At 44.4% G+C, this 24,939-nt stretch overlaps 1 protein-coding gene across 1 annotated transcript in view; it reads right to left on the bottom strand.

The window, feature by feature from the left end:
* Positions 1–22,201, bottom strand: part of E2F7 (E2F transcription factor 7) — a 38,029-nt gene extending 15,828 nt beyond the window's left edge. The window contains exons 1-7 of the mRNA XM_036301643.1: positions 21,987–22,201; positions 21,286–21,378; positions 11,945–12,220; positions 8,147–8,315; positions 4,096–4,386; positions 2,168–2,323; positions 615–749 (exon numbers count right to left, since the gene is read on the bottom strand). Of these exons, the coding sequence (XP_036157536.1) occupies positions 615–749; positions 2,168–2,323; positions 4,096–4,386; positions 8,147–8,315; positions 11,945–12,220; positions 21,286–21,378 (1,120 nt within the window). The 5' untranslated portion in view covers positions 21,987–22,201. The remainder of the gene's footprint in view (positions 1–614; positions 750–2,167; positions 2,324–4,095; positions 4,387–8,146; positions 8,316–11,944; positions 12,221–21,285; positions 21,379–21,986) is intronic.
* Between the last annotated feature and the right edge of the window lie 2,738 nt (positions 22,202–24,939).

Genomic DNA, 24,939 nt, shown 5'->3' with positions numbered 1-24,939 from the left:
ATGGCTTTTTCTCAGGCAGCCTAGTTATATGTAAAGTAGCTGGTACGGTAGGATCCAGTCCCTGTGAAACAGGTAGAAGATAATACCCTCTTCTGCTCTAGTTTAGTGAAATTGACATTTGTAACCTTTGAAATAAATGATAAAAAGAACAGGTGTTCATTGCATCTATACTATATTTAGGAGCCATTTTTACCATATATTAGTTTCATGATAGCAATAATATAATTTTTACATTATGTGGAATTTCAAAGAAAAACAATATTTTAGGTATTCCACTAATGTGGACATCACTCGAGCTTATAAATGTCATTTTAAATCCCTTGTCCCAAATTTCCAGGGGAAAAAAAAATCTTCTGAATAAAACAGAACGTGCTAAAGGGCTATAATTTACTAGTTATAGGAACTCCCACATCATAAGCTCTCAGTATTTCCCCTCCTACTGTGTGAGCCGACCAGCACGTACCATTTGTAGACTAACACTCACTGTTCCGAGAGTGACATCACAGTCTAATTTGAATGTGACTTGGGTAACGGAAAATGAGGGCGAAGATCGATCTCACTCTGTAAGTGTAGGATTTTAAATAAAATCGGTCCCTAACAAAACCATGCCTCACCACTGGAGGCGAAGTCCACAGGCCCGATCCACTTGAAGGCTGGCTTACGGCCTCGCTCTTCCGTCACGTGCACTTTCTTGATCAGAGCCAGGCTGGTCAGGACATTGGCGATGTCATAGAGACGTCGGACCTTTGCTGGAAGACATCAAACACAATTACGGTCATGCTGCCTGTGGCACCATTACATTGTAGTTTACGTGACAGGTCACTTTTCTTGGCCACCATATACACCTCAGGGGAGAGCAGTGGGGTGGGATGAAATGACCAATGGCTCTGTCATGAAACCACCCAGGATTTATGCATCTGCAGCCACAGACCAAGGTCGGTGTGTCCTTCTGTTTCCACAGCTTCACACCTTTCAAAGATAAGCAGGGAGAGCCCTGATTGCAAAAACACCCGAGGGAGGGAAACGGGCTGTAATTAGAGGCTCAGTGTGATTCTGACGTGTGGCATGTCGGAAGCCTGCCCGAGCTTCTCCCAGCAGGAGGCTGTGGCACCAGCTCAACCAGGCAGCTGGGCTGTGAACATGACAGGGAATCCCCAGAGCTTACTGCAAAGCTGCACTCCTGGGCACAGAGGTGTTCCGGGCTCAGGATTCTGAGGTACCGCCGTGCTGAAGACAGGCAGTTCCTCACCTGAAGTCCCAGCCTCTGGCCACCCAGAGGGGAGGGGGTGGGATGCACAATCCTTGAGTCTTAAGAGGTTTGGGGAGACACATTTGAAAATGCATGGACTAGAAGAGAAATTCAGAAGGGGTGGTAACACAGTAAATAGGCAGGTGATGCCCAGAAAGTAATTTCTATTTAAGAAATCAATTTACAGGTAGGAAACCCACTTGACTTCAGGGCTAAAATAAAGCAAAGAACATTGATGATTGTCTAGAAATAGCAAGCATTCATCCCAGATGCAATTTTCTTCCCAACAGGGGGAGAGCTTAGATTTTATTTAGTCATTTCTCCCACAGGATGGCTATAATTCCAGCTGGAAACACAAACAAACAAGGTATGTTGAGCTCATGCCTCCCCAAGGCTTGAAAGGACAACCAGCGGCCAAGGGCCTCTGGCTTGGGACCCACGCTCGACAGAAAATAGGAAACTCAGAAACGCTCTCCTTGTCCGCAGCCATGTCCCACCACCCTTCCCCTACTCTGGCCACTCCGCTGCTTCTTACCTGTACACACCTTTCATCTCCACCCATCGGAAGAGTAAGCGGAGGGTGGGGGTGGGGTAGGGGGGGAAGGGGAAACAAAACTCAGACATTCTGTCTTGGATGCTGCGGTACTAAAGAGAAATGCAAAGTATCTTACACCCACCCTGATCTGCATTTGTGGATGGCACTCTGCTTCCACCGTCCACTCTAACTGCCAAGGAGACGTCAACGGGAATCCTAGCAGGTGACTAACTTACCTCTCACAGCCCCAAGGATTCTGGGATGCAGGAAGGAGTGCACTTCTCCAAAAAACCATTGTTCTTTTACTTTCAGAGGCAGAAACATCACCGTATGAATCCCGCCCTCCCTGGGCCAGCGAGGTGGGTTCTGGTGAGGGTGCTTACTTTTAAATTTACTGTGGTCCAGCACATTCTGGCTTCCTTCTATCAGGATTTTGGCAGCCACATCGAGAGTAACAATCTTGGTTTTAGAGACGAGGAACAGCATGACAAACTTCTGGCTCATGATTCTCAGAGACTTGTCTTTTCTATTTGCAGATGCTACAAAGGGAACGAAACAAAGGCATCAAAAAAGATAATTTAGCCAAAACCGGTTTGGCTCAGTGGATGGAGCGTCGGCCTGCGGACTGAAGGGTCCCAGGTTCGATTCCGGTCAAGGGCATGTACCTGGGTTGCGGGCACATCCCCAGTAGGAGATGTGCAGGAGGCGGCTGATCGATGTTTCTCTCCCATCGATGTTTCTGACTCTCTATCTCTCTCCCTTCCTCTCTGTAAAAAATCAATAAAATATATTAAAAAAAAAAAAAGATAATTTACCACAAGAAAGACTCTATTTACAGTTTGCCAGAATGATCTGACTCTGCTAGTGAATGGAAAGATCACTTCTGTTACAGAGAGAAGCCTTCTGGACACACAGTCAAAGACAATGGCTCAAAAAGACAAGGCAGATTCTCTTGCTGCTCATAAGATTTCCGTAGGAATAGACGCTGAAAGGCGAATGTTAACCCAGTCTTGCTCAGTGGATAGAGTGTCAGCCTGCGGACCAAAGGGTCCCGGTTTGATTCTGGTCAAGGGCACGTACTTCAGTCGGGGCGCGTGCAGGAGGCAACCAATTGATGTGTTTCTCTCACATCGGTATTTCTCACTGTCTTTCCCTCTATCTTCCACACTCTCTCTAAAAGTCAATGGAAAAATATCCCTGGGTGAGGATTAAAAAAAAAAAGTGTGTGTGTGTGTGTTTTGGGGGGAGGGGGGGATAGGGTAGGGATGAGAAACTGTTTTCAAACATCCACTCTGACCTCAAAGGCAAGGATTCTACTTTAATTTCTCTGTGCCCACAATACAGGCAAACCTTGTTTAGTTCACTTCACAGATATTGTATTTTTTTTTTTTTTTACAAATTGAAGGCAAGATCCCTTCACCAGCAAAAAGATTACAAAGTGCTTTATAGTGGTGGTCTGGAACCAAACCCACACTGGCTCTGAGGTATGTCTGTATCCCGCATGTCCTGTAATCACAGCAGGTGCCCACCTCTTCCATTTCTTTTCAGAAATAAACTGTAACTAAATAGGAGAACTGATGAGATGTGTGCTGCTGAGGATGGCAGGCAAACCATCCCGACAGATGGCTGTCTCCCCTGGTTATTAAGATACAACTGGCTCAGGGGCTGGAACTAAAAGGCATGAGGCAGCAAACGGAATGAAAACCAGGCCCACCTTTCCATTCCTGTTTCTTAAATTTGCAAGTGAAATGTGAGTGATACTTGCACTTGATCATCTTAGCAACGGGGAGTAGGGAGAGAACGATGAGGACCAATGGTTAAGACAGGAAGAGGATAAATGAGTCGGGAGGGGAAGACCAATGTAGACGTCAGTGAAAAACATTCTGCATCCAGTGTCTAGCCTTCTAACCAACATTTGCTGCTAATGGGGTTCTTTTCTATATAATCTACTCCCATATGTAACTTGAAAAATTAATTTCATTGTAACGATAACTTCTTTCAGAGCAAATTTTCCTTAAAGGCTCACAAACAGAAACCAGCATGGGGCTGTCAATCTGGAATGGGAGCTCCGTCAGCGATCTGCGGTCCAAACACCAACCACCAAGTGATCTGCCAGTAGACAGGTTTTCAGTGAGGGTGAGTGGGCAACCCAGCGGGGGAGCCATCTGTCTCCCTTTCTTCAGTGGAGAGAGTAAGAGGACACCTCCCTCCAGGGTTGTCAATCTGGCACTTCCCATCTCAGCAGTGAGTCTCTCCAGAAGAGACCATCCCTGCCTCTCTGCTATTACCCACGTGGCTACAGTGAACTCACAGGAGGGACAGTCGGGCTCCGAGAAATCCAGCAACTGTTGATCGTGGGGATCTGCACAGCCATCTTTTTTACGTTCTCCAAATTTGTAATCCATCAGGTCCAGCTCCCTCTGCTGGAGGGATGCCATCTGCTCCTCATACTTCTGCTCTTCTCCTAGTCTCTGGAGGTTCCGCAGGGTCCTCGGCAGGCTGTGCCGTCCGTGCCAGCCATACTGGTTCTTGGCCAGCCGGCTGACCAGGTGCAGTGACTCCAGCACGTTCACAATGTCATAGATGCGTCTCCTTTCAACGCCTGTTTGAAAGACAGAAGCCAAACATCAACATGCAGGCTTTTCTGAGGATAAATTCCTTGAGAGCCTGGACCATGTCTGTGAACTACTTTGCGTGATGCCCAGTGGAATGTCCATCGAGTGTGGCTGTGCCACAAATTCACCCCTTAAAAATGCAAGTAACAGAATTTTTTTTTTCTTTCCTTTTCTTGTGACCTAACCCCCAGTAGGATAAAACATCCACCCAGAGACGGCTGACGTCCTACCTGTATTACGCACAGCAGATGTCTTTTCTTTAGCCCTGTTAGCCTGTTACAATGGGTGGGACTGAGCAACACAGGTGCTAGCATGCCCCATGGACACTGGGTGAATGCTGGCTGGCTGATTTAGACTTATAGTCCTGATTATGCAGACTATACAATAAACTGTGTCCAAGAACAGATACCTTGTCTGGACAATCCTTTCCTTTCCTGGAGTTTGAATGATGTAAAATAATTATCTTGCTAACTCTCTTAATGGTCCAATAAGGAAAACAGATGGTAAGTATTTTGTGTCCTATTTCACACTGGAAACTTAGGAGTCAAGAGTTTGGGCCCCTTCTCAAGATGATGGATGAAGCCACAGTTAGGGCTGGAACAACACCTGAGTACGCCCTGGTTCACCATGGCTACAGACAACTCTCCCGCGCTCTCATTCACCGCATCCTGCCAAGCAGCCCAGTGCAACAGAGACTTCGTGTACAGTACGGACGGACCAGCAAGTTCATCAGTTCCCTAACCCTTGCCCAATACTCTGCCCAAATAGCTAGGATTATGAGCCGTCTACTGAATTTGCCAAAAATATTTATGGTGCTTAGTGTGGGGATTTTGGGGTTAGACTGCCTAGATTTGAATCCCCGTGTTGTCTGTCCCAATCGGTGACCCTGAGTAGTGGCCTAACCTGTCTGTGGCTTAGTATTTATCTCTTAAGATGAGGAGGGTTCGACGCGACCACAAACATGAAGAGTCCCCAACACATGTTCACTGTTTGGCACTTCCTGCGTGGCACTGGGGCTACCTCGGGTCGCTGCTGGCGTCAGAGGATTAGTGGACACAGATTTAAAAACCTCCTCTGCAACAGGCCCTCGGGCTTCTGGAACCACCTCCCCCTTTGCTCTCATGTAAGTATCCATAACAGAAGCCTCCAGGCACCTAGGAGAAAACCAGCCCAGCTACAACCCGGCCCTCTTTCTGTGCACTTGCCAGGAGCTGTAATATAATCTGGGCAGACTCGGCGAATGCAGCATGTGGCCCTGCAAAGACTTAACAGGAGAAACAGACTGAATTACAACGAGAAGCCCGGAGCTGAGAGGAAGTTCATCACATGCATGAGGAGGCATTTCACAGCCGTCAGAGCATTTCAGCTCCTGACCCCGAAAGGCTCCTCACCCCGCATCGGTGCCAGATGTCTGCTGGAAGGTGGTGCAGGGCCGTCAGCAGCCCCCTGTCCGACCCCTGGGTTCCTTGCTCCAGTCTGTTTTCCTATATTAACACATCGTGTTTAGAGTGTAACATTCCATAAACCTTCCCATTAGAAATGTCATGTGAATGCAACTGAAACACCCCAGGGCCAGCCATATGCCTGGCTGTTTTGTTGTTTTGTATTAGATACAATCTGTTAAGTCTCCATCCAGTGGCTCGACATCCCAAGAAGGGAAAAGAAAGGAAGGTTCTGACCACCCGCAGAGTAAGACATTGAGTGTGCACAACAGGTGTGTAGTAGGTGATGCTGGTCATGCACCCACCTTTTCTGTCGGACTGAGCGTGCCTGTCCACTGGCTGTCCCATTTCCCAGGTCTCCAGACGTGCCAGTTACTCTGGGCCTTGTCCTGCCAGGGAGGGTTTCCTTGGCACCAGCCTTCCTTTCCTTTTGTATCCAGGCAAAACTATTCACGGCATTAGTTATGCCATCAGGATTTACCAATTCTTACCAGGCCTCCCTTCATCCCCAATGGAGCTTACCAAGAACACCTCAGCCCCATACACTATTTTCTTGGGCCGTGCTATTTTCCATCCACTAAAGTCCTTCTAGTTCTTTGACTTCTTACCTATGATATCCATGTCCAATCTATATGGGACCAGAACCTGGGAAACTGTGCAATTTGAATGCTCTGCACATCCTTGGTTAAAATATGGTCTTACAGCTTGTGACCTGGGTTGTAGCAGAGAGTTTAGACTCAACCCGAAGAGTCGGTCACCCCTGAAACAATTTCCGGGAGGGACCTCATTATTGACCTCACATGAAGAGAGATGGTAAGGTCATGTGGCAGGTCTGGGTGATGTGAGGCATTAGCCAGCTGTTGCAAAAATCCCTGGTTCTGCCCCAGGCAGCCATGATGCGGGGATCTGCAGAATGACCTGCAGCCCCTGAGCAGGAGTCTGTCCTGTGACACGGCCTTCCTACCTCCAACCGTTCATCTTCTGCACTGACGTCAGTGCAAGGTCCTGACTTCGTGAGTCCCAGTGAGGACACTGATTTGTTGTTTTACCCTCATCCTCTGGAAGACTCGTTTCCAGGATGCCGTGCCTCCAATGGGTCAAGCCTCTCCCTCCCCAGGGGGGTCACTCTGCCCTTCTTGTCTCATGGCCACCAGGGCCAAATACTGTGTTCCCATTTCTGAATTTCAAAACGGCTCCCCAAGCAAAGCGCTCTACTCCCCCTTCCTAATTGCAGAGGTTGAACAGACAGCTTAGGGAAAGCTTCCATGTAACAGTAAGAGCCACCCATGCCAGGACCCGAGTTAGGCACGTTACTGACATCGTCCCAACCTGGCTAAGGTTCTGCCAGGTAGGTGCGGTGGTCCCAGTGAGAAAAGGTTGGCTAAGTTCCTAAAGCTCGCAGGGCCTGCCAATTGGAGAGCTGGGCTTCCGATCCAGCCTTCCCTGACCCAAAGCCCAGCCTGGGGTCTTCCCATCACAACCCATCGCATCCTCATTATTTCAGCTCCCAGCAAGCACAACCTCTTTAGCCATCGGTGTGAATAATTCAGACTGACAATCGTCTACTGGTGCATATTTCTCTGGGCTATGGGAAGAACTAGAACTAATAAACAAATTAAAAATATAATCTATCAAAATTATGTATGTAAAACCTCCTAAGGAGACACCCTCCACCTGCAGATCTTTGTGATTCCTGCTTATTTAATGATTTGTCAACGATATGTTCATCCTGAAACCAACTGCCATCCATGTCCACTAGGGGTCTGTATTCGGAAGCTGCTGGACTTCTTTATAGAACATACGGCGCTGCACATTATACACACCCTCCCGTGTGAACACATGCATTCCTTTGTTACAAGGTTGAGCTGTTTGAGTTATGACCAGATGTGCTTTTCCTACTTTGGCAGGCTTGTTGTGAACAGCACAGAAGAAGGCTTCAAACATAATGCTCTTGCTCTCAAATCTTGCTTTATAATAGAACTGACTCCAATTCTGAACCCTTAGCAGCGTTATTGTAAAAATAAACAGCAGGATATTTCAAAACATTTTTTAGTCTGTCTGAAATAAGATGAAATTAAAATAGGAGATAGGGCTCTGTAATGTGAGTCTCGTCAAAGTGTTTTTTAAGCTTAAGAAAACCAAATTCTTGTTGACCCTCAGGCCTAGAAGGCCCCTGCAATCCTACGCTGAATGGTCACGGCTGAAGGAAGCTCTCCCGGCCTCTTCCTCACCCTTTTGGAGGGCCTGCCCCGGGAAACCAGTGTCCCACTATACCTGGAGACAGACCTAACCGGACAATACATACCAAGACTGACAGCCACTTCATCTAGGGAGATGGTGGTTTTCTCAGCTGACAAGGGATAACTTGGATAGCGAGCTAGAAACTTCTGGCACAGGAGTCCTAGACTTTTCTGTTTTCTGCTCGGCCTGCGTTTCTCAAATTTCTCCACAGCAACATCCCCCACAACACGAAGCTAGAGAGGGCAGACAGAAGGGAGGGAGGAGACAGCATGGTTAACATCCTAACAGAGAAATTGCAATGGGCAGTACTGGCAAGTTGGGGGGACATCCCATCCCATCCCATCCTAGAATCTAGTTAAAATACACTTCCTAACCTAATTTTCTTAGCATTCTACCTATTACCTTCTCTAGACTGAATTTTTTGTCCTTTGCAATTTGAGGCCGAGCGTACTGGTTAAAAGCGTAAACAATGAATAACGCGGTCATTTATAGGTTGCTAGAGTCTTGCTGACAGGGTGTTTGTTGGACTGTAGACAAGCATCACTAAGAGCTTGTTGGAGATGCAGAATCTCAGGCCTCATCCCAGAACTGGTCCATCAGAATCTGTCTTTTTATAAGATCATGGGTGATTTCTATTGACATCAAATTGAAGATGCACTGGTCTCCACTGTGTCATTAAACTGTTTTATAAGTTTACTAATTTCCAAGGGTTGGTGGAAGCGAACAAGAGCAGCCAAATCTTATTCTTATTGCAAGTACACAAAACTAGTGTCCCTGTCTCATCAACCCACATTTCAAAAGGGCTGAATTCAACCCAAGAAAATAAAACGTTTTTCAGTGAACATATTCAAGCAATAGGATAATCTCAATAGCTTCAGAAAAAAACATTTAATACATTTAACAACCATTCATGATTTTCAAAAATGCTCTTAGACAACTAGGAATGGAGAACTTGAATAAAGTGTATCTATAAAAACCCAACTGAAAACAAGTCTTAAAGAGAAAACCTTGGAATTACCCCTGTAAAAATCAGGGACATGATAAGGATGCTCCTCTTCTGCACCATACTGGAGATAGCCAGTGGATGAGGACAAGACAAAGAAACTGAGGCACAGGAATGGGGAAGGAATAAGTAAGCAAAACTTTCATTCTGCAGAACACATGATTGTTTATATGAAAAATATAAGACTGACAAATTATTAATAATAAGAGAATTTAGAAAGCTCCTGAAAAGACAAAACTCTTTTAGGAAAAAATCTAGCAAATATTTATTTGTATAAAATATTAAAATTTGCATCTTTAAAGAAACAGATAGGAGGACTCAGTACCATAAACAGATTAATTCTCAAATTAATCTACATGCAATGCAATTACAATTAAAATCCAATCTAAAGTACATATGGAAGAAAAAAAGGGCAAAGCATAGTCCACATATTCTGAAGGAAAAATTGAGGTTCCTGCTTTGCCTGATATGAAGGCTTATTACAACACTAGAGGCCCAGTGCATGAAATTTGTGCACTTGGGGGTGCGGGGGGGTCCCTCAGCCCGGCCTGCACCCTCTCGCAGTCCGGGAGCCCTCAGGGGATGTCTGACTGATGGCTTAGGCATGCTGCTCATGGGGAGCGGGCCTAAGCCGGTAGTTGGATATCCTTAGCGTGGAGGTGGGAGAGGCTACTGCCACCGCCACTGCGCTCGCCAGCCATGAGCCTGGCTTCTGGCTGAGTGGCGCTGCCCCTGTGGGAGTGCACTGACCACCAGGGGCAGTTCCTGCGTTGAGTGTCTTCCCCCTGGTGGTCAGTGCACATCATAGTGATCAGTCGTTCTGCCATCAGGCCAAAACCGGCTCTCCAACATCCCCCGAGGGGTCCTGGAGTGCGAGAGGCGCAGGCCAAGCTGAGGGAACCCAACGGTGCACGATCGGGGCGGGGGAGGGACGCAGGAGGGCTCCAGATGTGTTCAGCCCATCTCGCTCAGTCCTGATCGGCTGGACCCCAGCAGCAAGCTAACCTACCACTCAGAGCATCTGCCCCCTGGTGGTCAGTGCATGTCATAGTGAGCGGTTGAGCATCCTTAGCATATCATTAGCATATTACGCTTTGACTGGTTGAACAGTCGACCAGATGACCAGACACTTAGCATATTAGGCTTTTATTATATAGAATGGTATTGGTGGAGGGACGGACAAATTGGCCAATGGAACAGAAAAGAGCCCAGAAACAGATACTCACACAAGTGAAATATAATATGTGACAGGTGTAGCACTGCCAACTCCAGGGAAGAGGAAGAACTGAATACATGATAAAAGGACAAGTGATTATAAGAAGCAACATAAAGAGAAAAAAGGCAAGCACCAATTGAAATGTAACACGTATAACTGGTACAGGTTTAGTTTCACGAATATATATAATAAGCCCTACAAATCAATAAAAATGAGCAAAGAACACAAACAGGTATTTCACAGAAGAGGAGAAAACATGGTAGCTAGTAAAGATTTGGAAAAAAGCTTAACCTCATCAGTAACCGAGGAAAAAGCAAATGGATACCACAGTAATATACAATTGTACACCCACTGGATTGGCAGAAATTAATAAATTTGAGAATTTCAAGTGCCAGAGAGGATATGGATCAATATATGTTTATACGTTACTGGTGGAAACAAACAGCTCTTGGTAAAACAATCTGGCATGATCTTATGAGTGATTGAACATCCAATAACCTAGTAATTGCACTGTTAGGTATATACCCTAGAATAGTTCTCAAACTTTGTGGTCACAGGATCCCTTTATATTCTTAAAAAATATTGAGAAATATCTTTTTTAAAAATTGGTTTTCTTTTTGTTTTTTTACTTTTTGGTAGAACAGTTGGTCATATAAAATACACTTATCATGTATGTAATGTCTTTAATACCCATGACTCTACCTCCCAACCAATCCCCAAAGAGAACAATACTATTAATTTACATTTTTATAGATTTTAAAAAAATCCACCAAAATGAAGCAAACTGGAAGAGAAATAACATTCCAATCTGTGAGCAACTTTTCTTAGCAAGTCTGGGAAAAAGTTTGATGGGAGAGTGAAAATTATTGACCACTGATTTTTTTTTTTTTTAAGTATAGATATGCAGCTTATTTAATAGCTCTGGTTCACCATAGGACATGTAATTTAAAGATAACTTTAAAGCCTAAATCAACAAAGTGAACATACATGGAATAATAAAATTTCCCAGGTCAAAGACATTTAGATTAAAATTATCCTTGCCTAGCCTGCGTGGCTCAGTGGTTGAGCATCAAATTATGAACCAGGAGGTCATGTTTTGATTCTGGTCAGATTGCCCCCCACCCTTACTCCCTCCCTTTCTGAAATCAATAAAAATATATTAAAATAAAAATTCTTAAAATTGGAGAAAAATTAAATCCACAGCAACATTTATAATAAAAACACAAATTCCCCCATTAAATCAAAGTTATTAAATATCATTGCTTAAAAATGGATTTTTAAATGTGTATTGGTTAAGGGAGTATTATAAAAAAAAAAGTGTTCCCTATTATCTGTGTCCAGACAATAGGGTGCTGAAGGCCTGGGGCGGGGGCAGACTAGAGGGAGTCAATGGGGGGAAAAGGAGACATATGTAATACTTTTAACAATAAAGAATTGTTAAAAAAAGAAAAAGAAAGCGTTCATTGTGAAAAATGAGATACAGAGTGAGAAGTCCATTTCAGCTATATAAAGAAAAGATATTAAGCTTAATACTGCTTTTGGCTCAATAGTTAGCTGAAAAATTGAGAATTCTATGATTTCTTTAAATAACCAAGTAAAAAATTTTAATTCTATCAAAGCTGCTAGGAACACAGCCTGTTTACCTGCAGAGAGTCTGTAAACACTTCATCCTTGTTCTCAATGGGTCTGAACAGTCCCTTCTTCTTCTCCCAATCTCTTATGTCAGGGCTGGCAGCACTAATGAGCATCTTCAGGTTAGCTGTGGGCGTCCATGGTTCTGTCTGCTGTCTGTCCACAAGCTTAACTGGAGTAATGGGGTTTTTTTCTGGAGTGAAGATTTTTTGCTTCGATAAATCAATTGGTTCATTTTTTATTGGAGTTTTCGGGGCCATCCTTGATCGATCAACAAATATATTTTCCTATTTTAAAAAAGAGACCTTTTAGCAAGAATGAGACAGGTCAGCTATCAGCTAAGAGAACTGATTAGTTCCCACCATGAAAATACAACCAGACCATATGTTCAGGGCTGAAAAAATAGTAGGATAGGACTAATGAAAACAGAGGATTCATGGAACTCAAGGAGAAGCTCCAACGGGAAACTGGTTATAATCTGCTACTCCTTTTATGCATGTTTTTCATGGCATTGCTATGAAAGAAGTCATGAGTGTATCTATCACTGGTGAATGCTTGTAATAGTTGGGGATGAAAAGGGCAAATGTGAATTGAGTCCATATACTCCTAAGTGCCATATTTTTTAAACACTAAGTTTGCACTAACCAGTGAAGAAAACAAATGCTTTTGTAGTTCAGTGTTCAACAGTGCTAATGTAACAATTAGCAGGACCAACGGATATAAGTGCATCCAACAAAATGCCACATATAAAACGAACCTAGAGAGCAGTCTTACTTCAAAGGACTCGTATGCCACCCCCACCCTATATGACTCCCCACGTGAGATTACCAATCAAACTGACCTACAGCCTGTTCAATAAGAAGAGACCACTGATCACAGGCTTAGGTGTCATGGGGGCGATATTAAATTGCTATAGAGACTTCTAAGTGCTTACCTCTCAAGTTCTTGATTTTTTCCAGCTTGGTAATAGTTTGTGGAGTAGAACCTACCCTCATGTCACACTTTGAGATTAATGATGGGCCCATTATGTCCCTTGTAAAAAAGGACTGAGTATAGAGAACTCACATTTGGAACTACCGAGTAATTAAAACAAATTTCTTTCCCCTAAAACCAGTTTTTGGCATTCAAAAACAGAAAGATTCGGCTCTTATTATAGAAGAATTCACCTCCAGGCAATAGCGTCTTATACAATTATGAAGGTGGGTGGTTAAATATTTGTCTCTCCGTTTCCTGTACAGGTAGCACTCTATAGCTACTGTATGCTTGGATTTTGGCTGAACAGTGGTTTACAAAAAGTGCTTTCTTATAAACGAGCAACATGTGCAGAGGGAAAAGACTGGGAGAAACTGGAATCTGTGTTAGCACACCAACTCTTGTTCTTGAATTGGCAGAAGCTGCCCACTAGCCATGGTGGTCCTGTCCTCCTGTAACAAGAAGGAAACGGGTGGGGATGGGAGCCTAGGTTTCTCCCGCCACAAGCAGCAGTAAGCATCCAGCCTGGGGCGCTGCATCTATTGACTTCTCTCTCTCTGTTTTTTATCATTTAACTCTTTCTTTTTTAAAATTTTTATTGTTGACTCTATCACAGATGTCTCCCATTCCCCTCCTCTGCCTCTCTCCACCCCACCTCTGCCCCTCCCCGGCCTTCACCACATTACTATGTCCACGGGCTATGCGTACATATTCTTTGGTTGATCTCTTCCTCCCCTCTCTACCGATATCTCTTAACAAGTTCCTACAAGTGTGCAATTCTGATGAAGTCTTCTACCAGGGAACCCTCCAGGGAAAGTACTGAGGGTTTACCATGTGCCACACCGTGTTTCATGTACTTTATGGATAGCAACCTCTTCTAATCCTGTGACCTGGGTACTATTATTTTTCCAGTCCACAGCTGAAGAAACCGAGGCACAGAGAGGTTAAACAACTTGCTCGAGGTTACATACAACCTCATTCGGTAGAAAAGTAACTGGTATGCAGGACACACTGAAAGCCGGAGTTTCTGAAATTCTACATCTAGAAATAAGCTTGTCCTGGGTGCCCGTTGGAGGAAGCTGTCTTTTTCACAGCTCCAACATACAGTACCCAGCAGGCCCCCCAGTATTGATGGAGAGGTGGGATGGGGAAGCAGTTCTGCATGCAGGCTCTAGTGCCAGCTACTTGGTGTGAGGGAGGGCACGTTCCTTCTTACCAGGCTTCCATTCTCGCAACTGAAAACGAAGTTCGTAAAAATACCAACCTCAGGGTTATGAGAATAGTTCCTGGCATATGGTGAGCATGCAATAAAACTTAGCTTCTGTCTTTTCCTCTTTCCTAGTCTTTATTACCATTCATTCTGACACTCAGAGCTAATAGAATTTAACTTCTGGGGTGAATGTCTTGTTCATTCACGTGACTGTGCACTTCTGGAGGTCAGGGAGTAAGTATGTGTCTCATTCCTCACGATTGTTGGCACAATGCCTTGCTCTGTACAAGTGCACACAGAACACGGTGCCTTGGTTATCTGGTTATTCAAAAAGGTATCCCTACAGTAGAGGGTGTGGCCCAGGCTGACTGAGCCAGACAGAGATTCACCCGCCTTCTCTACCTTCCATGGCACCTGCAGTCACAGAAATGATGTGTTCCTCCTTCTTTCTGCCAAGGTGCAATTATGATAGACTGCCGGAAGCCGATCCACCCTTGCTGCTTGACGCAGTTGCTGCAGGGAAGAAACATCTGCACAGCTTATGTTTCAAGGGACCTGGTGTATATGGCATATGTTTGCTCCCCCTCTTAGCACTATGTGTTTTAAGGGTGTGTTGAAAGCTATGTGTTGAACACTGAACTACAGGACCACCTCCCCGAGAAAGGTTGTTTCCCCAGGTAGGGATTAAGAGGACTAAGGAAGAGAATAAATCAGTAAATCCCCCTAGTGTTACAGAAATACCATGTACTACTTATGAAGAACTTGGACTAAGACTGTTGGCAATAAATTTGGGACTTGTTGAGCCCACATCCCCAGGGGTCTGCCCACCAGGGAAAGCACCAAAGCCTATACCCTTGAAGATCCACTGACACAGGGCAGTCCCAGGGAAGGCAAGCAGCGAGGCTGGGAGCACATAACCTTTACTGGGTAGGATACACTCCTTCAGTCACTTCCTTGTAGCCTATCAGTAGAGCAGTGACCTTGGAATAGCCCTTGTAATGGAACACAGAGATTAACCTAGATAAGATTAAAATCAACAGAACTAGATAGAGACAGGATTTTTGGCTAAAGTCAGATAAGAAACAAGGAATTGTAGAACTTGACCCAAAACATACCATGATGTAATTATAGAGGCATGCTTATGGGATCAAATAGTATAAATATAGATGTAATAGGACAATAAAGAGAGAACCTGGCTATGATATGACCAACTGAACGCTGTCTCTGTGTCATTTATTCGTCGCTGACTCCGTCCACACCTTTGGGAACCCCTGGACCTGATGGGGCTGGACCCCAACAATAGACCATTTCCTCCAACACTTTGATATCTTTTTGCAACAGTTTAAGTATTACAGATGCACCTCGACTTATGAAGTTATGTCCTGATAAACCAATTGTAAGTTGAAAATACCATAAGCTGAAAATGCATTTACTATACCTAACCTACTGACAATCATAGCTTAGCTTACCCTACCTTAAATGTGCTCTGAACACCGACATTATAGGGATGTAACCCCATTATAAGTCGAGGAGCACCTACAATGGCCTTCCTCTTCTTCTCGCCAGAAGCAGGAGACCCAGATGGGCATTTTGTAGACGTGATGGGATGCAAAAACACAAAGCAAAAGATCCCAAAACACTGGCAACATAGTACACTGTAGAGCAGCGGTTCTCAACCTGTGGGTCGCGACCCCTTTGGGAGTCAAACGACCCTTTCACAGGGGTCGCCTAAGACCATCCTGCATATCATATATTTACATTACGATTCATAACAGTAGCAACATTACAGTTATGACGTAGCAACGAAAATAATTTTATGGTTGGGGTCACAACATGAGGAACTGTATTTAAAGGGCCGGAAGGTTGAGAACCACTGCTGTAGAGTATGGGTTGTTTACCCTTTGATCGTGTGGCTGACTGGGAGCTGTTGCTCGACACCTCTGCCAGCATCATGAGTAATTATCTTACTGCATATCGCTATTTTAGGAAAAAGCAAAATTCTAAATTCAAAGTATGATTTCTACCAAATGCGTATCACTCTCACACCACCATGAAGTTGAATAATAGTAAGTTTAACCATCTTAAGACAGGATCATCTGTACTTAAAGCAGGAGAGTTAGGTTACCTGATATGTTGTGATTGTATCACACCTCTATATCAAAAGAAAAAAAATGTCTAGCAAGTTGTTTTTCAAGGTCTCAGCAGGTGGGTAGAAAGTCGACTGCTATCTAGTCAACCCTGCTCCATCCGCCTGTTTATCCTGCAATCCTGACACTGTATAAGGCAGTGGAAAGGGGATTGAAACCAGAATTTGGAAACCTGGTTTTTGTCTCAGCTCCGGATCTTTTTGATACTGAACAAATTGCTCATTCGGTCTGGGACCAAGTTTCCTGGTCCATAAAATAAGCAGTTCAGACTAAAGTCTCTATCTCCAAGGCTTTCCAGCAAGGCTGCCCAGTGGTGTGGGTAGATGCTTGGGATGCAACCAGACTTCTTCAGGAATGAATCATTCCCCGCCGCTGCTGGAAGTGATACCAACAGGAAGCCCTTAACTGGAATGCCTTGGTCGGCCAAAGAGGGCTGACTCATCTGGGATCGCCCCCTGCCAGGGAGGCCTGACATGTAAAAGTCAGGCCCCCTTGCCCTACTCCCGGGGTCATCCCAGACCTCCCCTAGGGTAAACTCAGACTTCCCCTGAAACTGTGTTGCAGATCTGCCTCTTCCTCTGTCCATTTCTGCTGCTTTCCCTTCTCTTCCCTTCCCAGGCACTGATTCCTAGAGCTCTCCCTAGAAACCACCTGCACACTAAGCTCCCTGTCACACCTGCTTGTCAGGAAATCTAAGCTGCAACTCCCTAGAAATCACTTCCTCCCTCAGACAGAGAGAAAGTAATCCAGGACACAGGTTTTCTTGTTTCCATATGTAAATGGATGTAACACACACTGGAGAGCCTGCCGCAGAGTTACTGTGAGGAGCAGATCAGATAATGAAGGTGAAAGCAGTTTGTAATGGTGAAGTGCTATGCAAGTGTTCATCATTATTGACTATACCAGCGTCAAGACTATGCTGTACGCTGCCACAGAGAGGGGTTGGTAGTCAAAAGATCTTGGGTTTAGTCTTGCTTTTGTTTCAGATACAGCTTTGATCATGTGACCTCAAATAATATAGTCATCAGCCTTGTCAAGGCTTTTGGCCTTATGCCAACCTCTTTTCCCGTTCCATCTTATGCAAATTCCACATTTTGCCCCAACAGTCCACTTGCTTTTCTTAAACCTGCTCTGCACTTCAATCACATCTAAGCTGCTGTTCACACCATCACTTGGTCTTTTTATTTAATTTTCTTTTTTCTCTTTACTGATTAAGGTATTACATATGTGTCCTTATCACCCCATTGCCCCCCACCCCCACCCCCACCCATGTCCTGGTCTTTAATGCCATAGGCTAAGCCTTGCCTGTCGTTTAAGGCTCATTGCAAAGACTACCCGTTAGGAAGTTCCCCGAGCTACTGACTAACAGATCTCTTTCCCTTCAGAGAACTTCTAGAATGAGTAATCCACACTGAAGGCTTTCCCCTGATCATATCCCAGGGGTTCCTCAAATTATCAGTGTGTTCTGGTCCACTGCTTCTGACTGAGGTCACCTCCCAGGAGCCAGATCAATGGCAGAATACCTCACCTGACCTCACTGCAATGGTTAAGACTGTTGACTGTTCTTTGCTCTATAAAACTCTTGGTCCTGAGATAACAGTCGTTCTCTGTTGGTTCTCTTCCTATTTCTGTTCCCTCTCAGTCTCCTTCTTTGGTTCCTCTTTTCCCACTCTTACAAACCTCAGCCTGATACTTGCCTCTACTTTCTCTCTCTTGCGTAGTTCATGACTCTCATGCACATTGATTTTAAAACCAACGTGTATGTTGATAATTCTCAAGTTTGTGTTTGGCTAGTACCTCCCACGAATTCCAAAGTCAGGCAACCAGCTGCTTTCTGCACATATTTATTTACCTGTAATCATACAGATACAGATATGTATTTCAAATTGAATTCACCTTCTTTCTTAACCACTCCCAAAAGAGATGAATGACCTTCCAAAAAACCTGTGCTCACGAAATCTAGGCATTGTTCCCAAATATACCACTCACTTCTACTATTTTTTTAAATTGATTTGAGAGGGAGAGAGACATTGATTTGTTATTCCACTTACTTATACATTCATTGATTGCTTGTGTGTGCCCTAACCAGAGATCGAACCCACAATTTGGCATATTGGGATGACACTCTAACCCACTGAGCTAACCAGCCAGAGTCTCATTTCTACTTTTACTAGTTCCTCTCTACTTGCCTAAGTCTTAACCTTCATTCCTTTAAGCCAGCCGTTCTCAACCTGTGGGTCGCGACCATCGGTTTAATATAGTTCATGTTGTGGTGACCCCCAACCATAAAATTATTTTCATTGCTACCTCATAACTGTAATTTTGCTACTGTTATGAATCGTAATGTAAATATCTGATATGCTGTATGTGTTTTCCGATGGTCACGACCCACAGGTTGAGAACTGCTGCAAGTTTAAGCCCTAGCTCAAGTGTTACCTCTTTTACAAAGCAGCTCAATCTCACTGCTCATCTCTTTGTCCCAAATCATCCATTTTCTATTTGTCATGATTAAATGCACTGTGAACAAATTAAGAGAGTTGTTTATAATCCCACAACTGGGCACAGTAAATTTGGGTAACCAAGTTGAAAACTCCTTTATGTTTTAAGTTTCTCCATGAGAAATAAGAAGATGCATGTACTTTAAGAGTTCTTGACCAATCAAGAAAGATAAATGCTCTATATGCCAAATGATGCACAGGACACTGTAGCAAGCATCCCTCAGAGGGTTTTAAGAAGGAACAACTCAGCACTATGTGTTTGTGGCCCTGCTGAATCTCTTGAACATTTCTTAAACACCCACACCTCATGTTGTTTCTCCTGCCTAAAATGTCCCTCTTAAACACTCTTGTTTTCTTGTAGATTGAACATCCTCAACTCTCTCTAGACTCCCCATGAATTTTTTTCTTCCTCCTCTGTTCTCTGGGGACCACTCTGTTCTCACTATTATAGCACTTATCAAATCATAGTGCAGTTGGTTCGTTTTACATCTGAGTTCCTGAAAGTCTCTCAAATAAAGGAGGGCAGGGCCTGCATCATATTCATTTTTGGGCTATTAATTTGAGTATAGTGTGAACAGTGTATGTTGCTGAGTGCTCAACAAAAACCCAAAGAGGGAGGTGCTATTTATTAGTTGCAATTTATGGAAGAAACAGATTTATTAACTACTAATAAACGACTGTCCCCTTAGCACCTTTGACATAAATATTTGTTTAAAGATTAAATAAAATATATCTGTTTGAGGTAACATAGGGAATAGCAGAACAGAAACTCAAACCCAGATCTGACTCCAAATCCCATGTTCTCACTATCCCTAGAAATCCTTCCCAGCATCAGGAAAAGAGACAAAGCCCCTCCAAGCAACTCGCAGAAGCACTGTTCTTATCCCTTGCCTTCTCTTTAAGAGGCGAAATAATTCCTGCTCAGACATTCCATTTCGAACATTGTAACCACTTTTCCAATCACTCTCGAGTCACTTGAGTTTCCCCCATATCCATTAGAATGTGAAAGCTCAACTGGACATCGCATTTACTGATGCTGACTAACTAGAGTAGAAGTTGAAGGCACTTGATAAGAAGTCATTGGCCCAGCCCTAGCCGGTTTTGCTCAGTAGTAAGAACGTCGGACCGAAGGGTCTCGGGTTTGATTTCCATCCAAGGACACTGTACCTGGGTTGCCGGCTAGATCCCTGGCCCAGTTGGGTGCATGCGGGAGGCAACCTATTGATGTTTCTCTTTCTCTCTCCCCACCTCCACTCCCTCTAAAAAAAATAAACAAACAAAAAAAAAAACAATGGGAAAAAATGATCCTTGGGTGAGGATAAAAAAAAAAAAAGGCCCAGAAGAAAAAAAAGTGGACACTGACTTAGACTTTATATAAATGTGTACATATTTTTTCAAGGCTGTCCCATTCAAATTATAAAAGATAACAGAGTTTTGTTCTGAAACTCCCAAAGCCAAAATTCTAAAAATACAAAGTCTGGGCATTTTCACCCTCATATAGCTTGGATAATTTTTTTTTTTAAAGTTCTCTTTAAAACAATAATGCTTTGGTGTACTTCTTTTCCTAACAACAACAACAAAAAGTGAATGCTAGAAGGGAAAAACCCTGCATGGGAAAAGCATACAATTTCACACCAATCTAAAATTAATGGTTGTCAAATATTTTTCAAAGGGCCATATAACAGGTTCTTTGCAATTCATTGTTGACACTAAATCTAAAATTTAGACCAGGACCCTAGAAAAGTTCAATACCCAAGGAAGTTGCTATGCTCAGATTTATATTCAAAGTTTCTACATCCAGATTTATTATATGTATTTGCATTTGCCTAAAAACACTTAGATGCTTGCTACTAACAAGCTCTTAAAGCTTTTCGGTAGGGCACTGGTTGGTGAGCGTAACTGTGCTGATGTGGGTACAGTGATAGTTTAGATATTGCTATGAGCAGTTTACTTGGTAATGTTTCTTAGGGCACCACCATGGTCTTACAAATCACAGGGCAGCAATAAAGGGGTAATGACTCGGCAAAACCAGACCAGCTGTTGCTCTACAGAACACGCAGGGTGTGTTGGTGCGCTCAGTCACTTCTCTCCCTATATGGGTGAAGGAAACTGCCTCTAGAGCTGATTAATGCATGGGCATGAAGAACATTTCACAGTACTTTAATAATCCAGCATTTATAGCAGAGTGTCTTTCTTCCCGGGTACTCAGGTTTAACATTCCTGCACAGCATTAGCTAATTCCAATGTTGACAACTACAAGTATTACAAACTTTTGATTGAAGGGGTCAGCATATCTTTGATTAATATAAATTGGTTCCAACACTACATCTGACCTAGCCTCTTTCCACTGCACAATGACTGAGAAACTCAATTACTAATGGTTTGGGTGACTCCATTAAAAAAGTATATTTCTACAATGTTCATCACATTCATTAGATTTACAAGACAAATACAAGTGGCATATTGAAACACTTAATTGAATTAGACATCACTATCCTAAATATGTTAGACCTTAGTGCACTTACCTTTTGTGCATTTTCCCCATCTTCAGTGGCAAAATCTAGTCTGGGCTGCCTGGGGTTGATCAGGTCTTTTAGTGTTAAACAATTCACTTCCATCTGCAATGCACAATTACATTAGAAACGATCTTACAATTAGATGCTTTCTCCTCCAACAAAAATATCTATTCCACCCCCAACTCTCTAAAACGAACACGAACGAATACAAACACCCATTAGTAACTGAAAACTTGGGAAGAAAAAGTCGACAAAAGTAGTAATTATTTTATGGAAAGCCACAGAGCAAAGTAAAGTTACAAGTCAGGAAGGTGTAGGGCAAATCTGTCTGAAAGTACAGGGTCTCCTCAGGTCAGTTAATTTTGGCGCAAAGAACTGGGAGGAATTCGGCTTTAAAGAGGTTTGAACGGGGAATGGGGGGGAGAGGAAACCTGATCGCTAGACCAAATCCATTCTGCGCTTGGCGCAGCCCCTTTCCAGGCTCCCAGACCCCAGGGATAAACTCTTCCAACGTGACCCCCAAATAGCGAGGAAAGGCAAGTGCCCGGTACTGCCCGGCTGGCGGAGCAGCTGGACAGGACAGCCCACGCGGGCCTGGTCCCGCGGCACACGTTCCTCTATGCCCCGCCAGCCGAGGAGGGGAGGGGTGGCAGGCTGGCAGCCGAGGCGCGAGGTTCCCTCTCCCCCCGATTCCCGCCAGCCCCACTTACTACTCCCGCTTTGCGAAGGTTTCCAGCCTCTACGGGACCTCTACGGCCTCACGCCCGCGTGGGACCAGCGGCGTGATGCGATCAGCAGCCGGGTGGCAACATCGGGCGGGGAAGGCGAAACGCGCAGACCCCCGTTCGAACGCCCTCGGCTGGCGGGGCCTCCGCGGCGTCCGGACAGCGCCAGCGTCCCGCCTCGCGGACCGCGACTGCAGCCCCGGGTCCGGGTCCCCGCTAAAACACCTCCTCTGGCGCCTTGAGACCGAATTTGAGAACCCACCAATCAGCGGCGGCCGGCGGCGCGGCCCCGGCCAATCACGCTGCCGCACGGCCGGGCCCGCCGCCCCCTCGGAGCCTTGGCGCTCCGGGCCGCGCGTTTCGCCCGCACCCGCCCAATGGTTGCGGCCGCGGCCCCCTCCCCCTTCCGGGCACCTGGAAACCTGGCTGTCGCGAGCCGAGTCCCGCTGTGGGCGCGGGCCGCGCGGCCGCGGGAAGCCCAGGTGGGGGCGGGCGGGGCGGCGGGAGGCGGGGCTCTTTTGTTGGGGTCGGGAGACCCGCTCGGGTCCTGCAGGCTGGCGGCGCGGGGAGAGCGCGGGCACCGCGGGCGGAGGGGGAGGCAGATGGAGGTGGGAAAGCGATACACGCGGGATGCGGCGCCCCCTCCCCCAGCACCTGCGCCGGAGCGAAGCCGCCCGGGCTTGTTGGGCAAACTTGCTAACCCCGAAGCTGGGTGACGTGTGAGCCATGGTTACTGCGCCTCTGCGAGCAGATGGCACGCCCGTTAGCCTTGGAAACCGGACTGCAAGCCCAGCCAGCTGTTTTTTCCTCTGTTGTTTTTTTTTTCCCCCCTTCTTCTTTTCTTTTCTTGCAAGTCCGGAAAAGTTTCTTGGTGGTGTTCCCATTTCAGAACGTCGCCAATAATTAGAGGGGGGAAAGGCTTTATTAAATAAATCTTTGCAATAAGGACTAGTGTTCTGGGAGACAGTCGAGAACACTTCCTCCAAATTACCGATTTGTATTAAATATCTCACTCCCTTCAACTTTAGTTTCTTATTTGAAATATGAATATTGATCGAGACAGTCTTGTGTGTGTGCACATGTGCCTTCTAATAGACGTTATTGTTTAGATGTACAGAAAAACTGAGAAGATAGGATAGAGTTTCACCAATTTATTAACATTTTATGTTTGTGGAGTACTTTAGTTAAAAGCAACGAACCGATATTGATATGTTATTCTTAACTAAAGTCATAACGTTATTAAGATTTAATTGTTACCTAGTGTCCTCCCCCTTTCCCCTCCCCGCAAGATATACCACATCACATTTAGCCTTCCTGTCTCCTTTGGCTCCTCTTGGCTGTGACAATTTGTCATACGGTACTTTCCTCATTTTTGATGACCTTGAGAATCTTGAAGAGTGCCGGTAAGTCATTGAGTAGGGTGTCCCGTTGTTGGGATTTGAGACAGCCTTGGGGTAGGCATGTCTACAGACACTTCCTTACAAACCATATACTTTATAGCAGGGATATCTTTCTCCTTTTTATCCTTTCGGTACCAAGTGCTCCACTTTCCATCCCTCAACTCCCCAGTATATATATATATTGCTAAATGAACTGTCTGTAGAATTCAGAATGCTCAGCCTAGTTCACTTTGTACTCTGTTTAGATTGCTAAAAATCACTGCAAAGTCATGTGTTAAAAAGACAAATTAGTATGGAAACCTTAAACATAAAGAAAACAAAAATTTGACATTTTATATTAGAGGTGATATTTTGAATTGAAATCTGTCTTGTAGGTAGAAGCATAAGGAGAGAAGTGTAAAGAATAAAACTGCAATTTATTAAATTTTGCACTTACATGGAAACAAAATTTAGATGAGGAAATGTGTTGTTGTTGTTTTTCCAAACTGAATTAATTTACTGTGGCTGCTATAACAAATTACCACAAACTGGTTGGTTTAGAACAACAGAGATTTATTCTCTTACAGTTCTGGAGGCCAGAAGTCCAAAACCAAGCCCCACACTCCTGGGATGTTAGAGGAGAATCTGTTCTTTACTTCTTTCAGCTTCTGGTACCTGTAAGCAATTCTTTCTTTATTTTTTTTATTTGTTTGATTTGGGGGGGGGGGAGAGAGAGAGAGAGAGAGAGAGAGAGAGAGAGAGAGAGAGACAGACAGACAGACATCGATTTTGTTGTTCTACTTATTTATGCATCATTGGTTGATTCTTGTATGTGCCCTGACCAGGGACCAAATCCTCAACCTTGGTATATGGGGACAGTGATTCTCTAACCAATTGAGCTACCTGGCCAGGGTCTGTAAGTAAATTAATATTATTTTTTTGTAATCCTCACTCAAGAATATTTTTCCCATTGATTTTCAGAGAGAGTAAAAGGGAAGAGAGGAGGGAGTGAGAGGGAAACATCAATATGAGAGAGACACGCATCACATTGATTGATTGCCTCCTGCATGTGCCCTGACTAGGCTAGGGAATGGAACCGGCAATCCAGGTATGTGCAGGAATCCAACCCATGAAACCAGGCATCCTTTGGTCCACAGCTGATGCTCTAATCACTGAGCACATCAGCTAGGGTTGTAAGGAATTCTTGACTTATGGCTGCCTCACACAGATCTCTGAGCTCTCTGCATCAGTGGTCACATTGCCTCCTCCCCTTCTGTCTGTTAAATCTCTTCTGTGTCTCTTATAAGGACACTATTATTGAATTTAGGTTCTACCTGTATAATACAGGATAATTTTATCTCATATTCCTTAATTACATTTGCAAAGATCCTTTTTCCAAATAAGGTGACATTCACAGGTTCCAGGGTTTAGGATGTCGGTATGCCTTTTTTGGACCACCATGTAGCCTTCTAGACACATATTAAGATGATTAAAAGTGTATTCATTTTTCTGATATTTCAAAATAATACTGGTTGTTTCTTTGAGGTCAGTTTTGTTAC

Source organism: Myotis myotis, unplaced genomic scaffold, assembly GCF_014108235.1.
Source record: "Myotis myotis isolate mMyoMyo1 unplaced genomic scaffold, mMyoMyo1.p scaffold_m19_p_3, whole genome shotgun sequence".
In the NCBI taxonomy this organism is placed as follows: domain Eukaryota; kingdom Metazoa; phylum Chordata; class Mammalia; order Chiroptera; family Vespertilionidae; genus Myotis; species Myotis myotis.
This window is presented reverse-complemented; position numbering and strand designations above follow the sequence as displayed.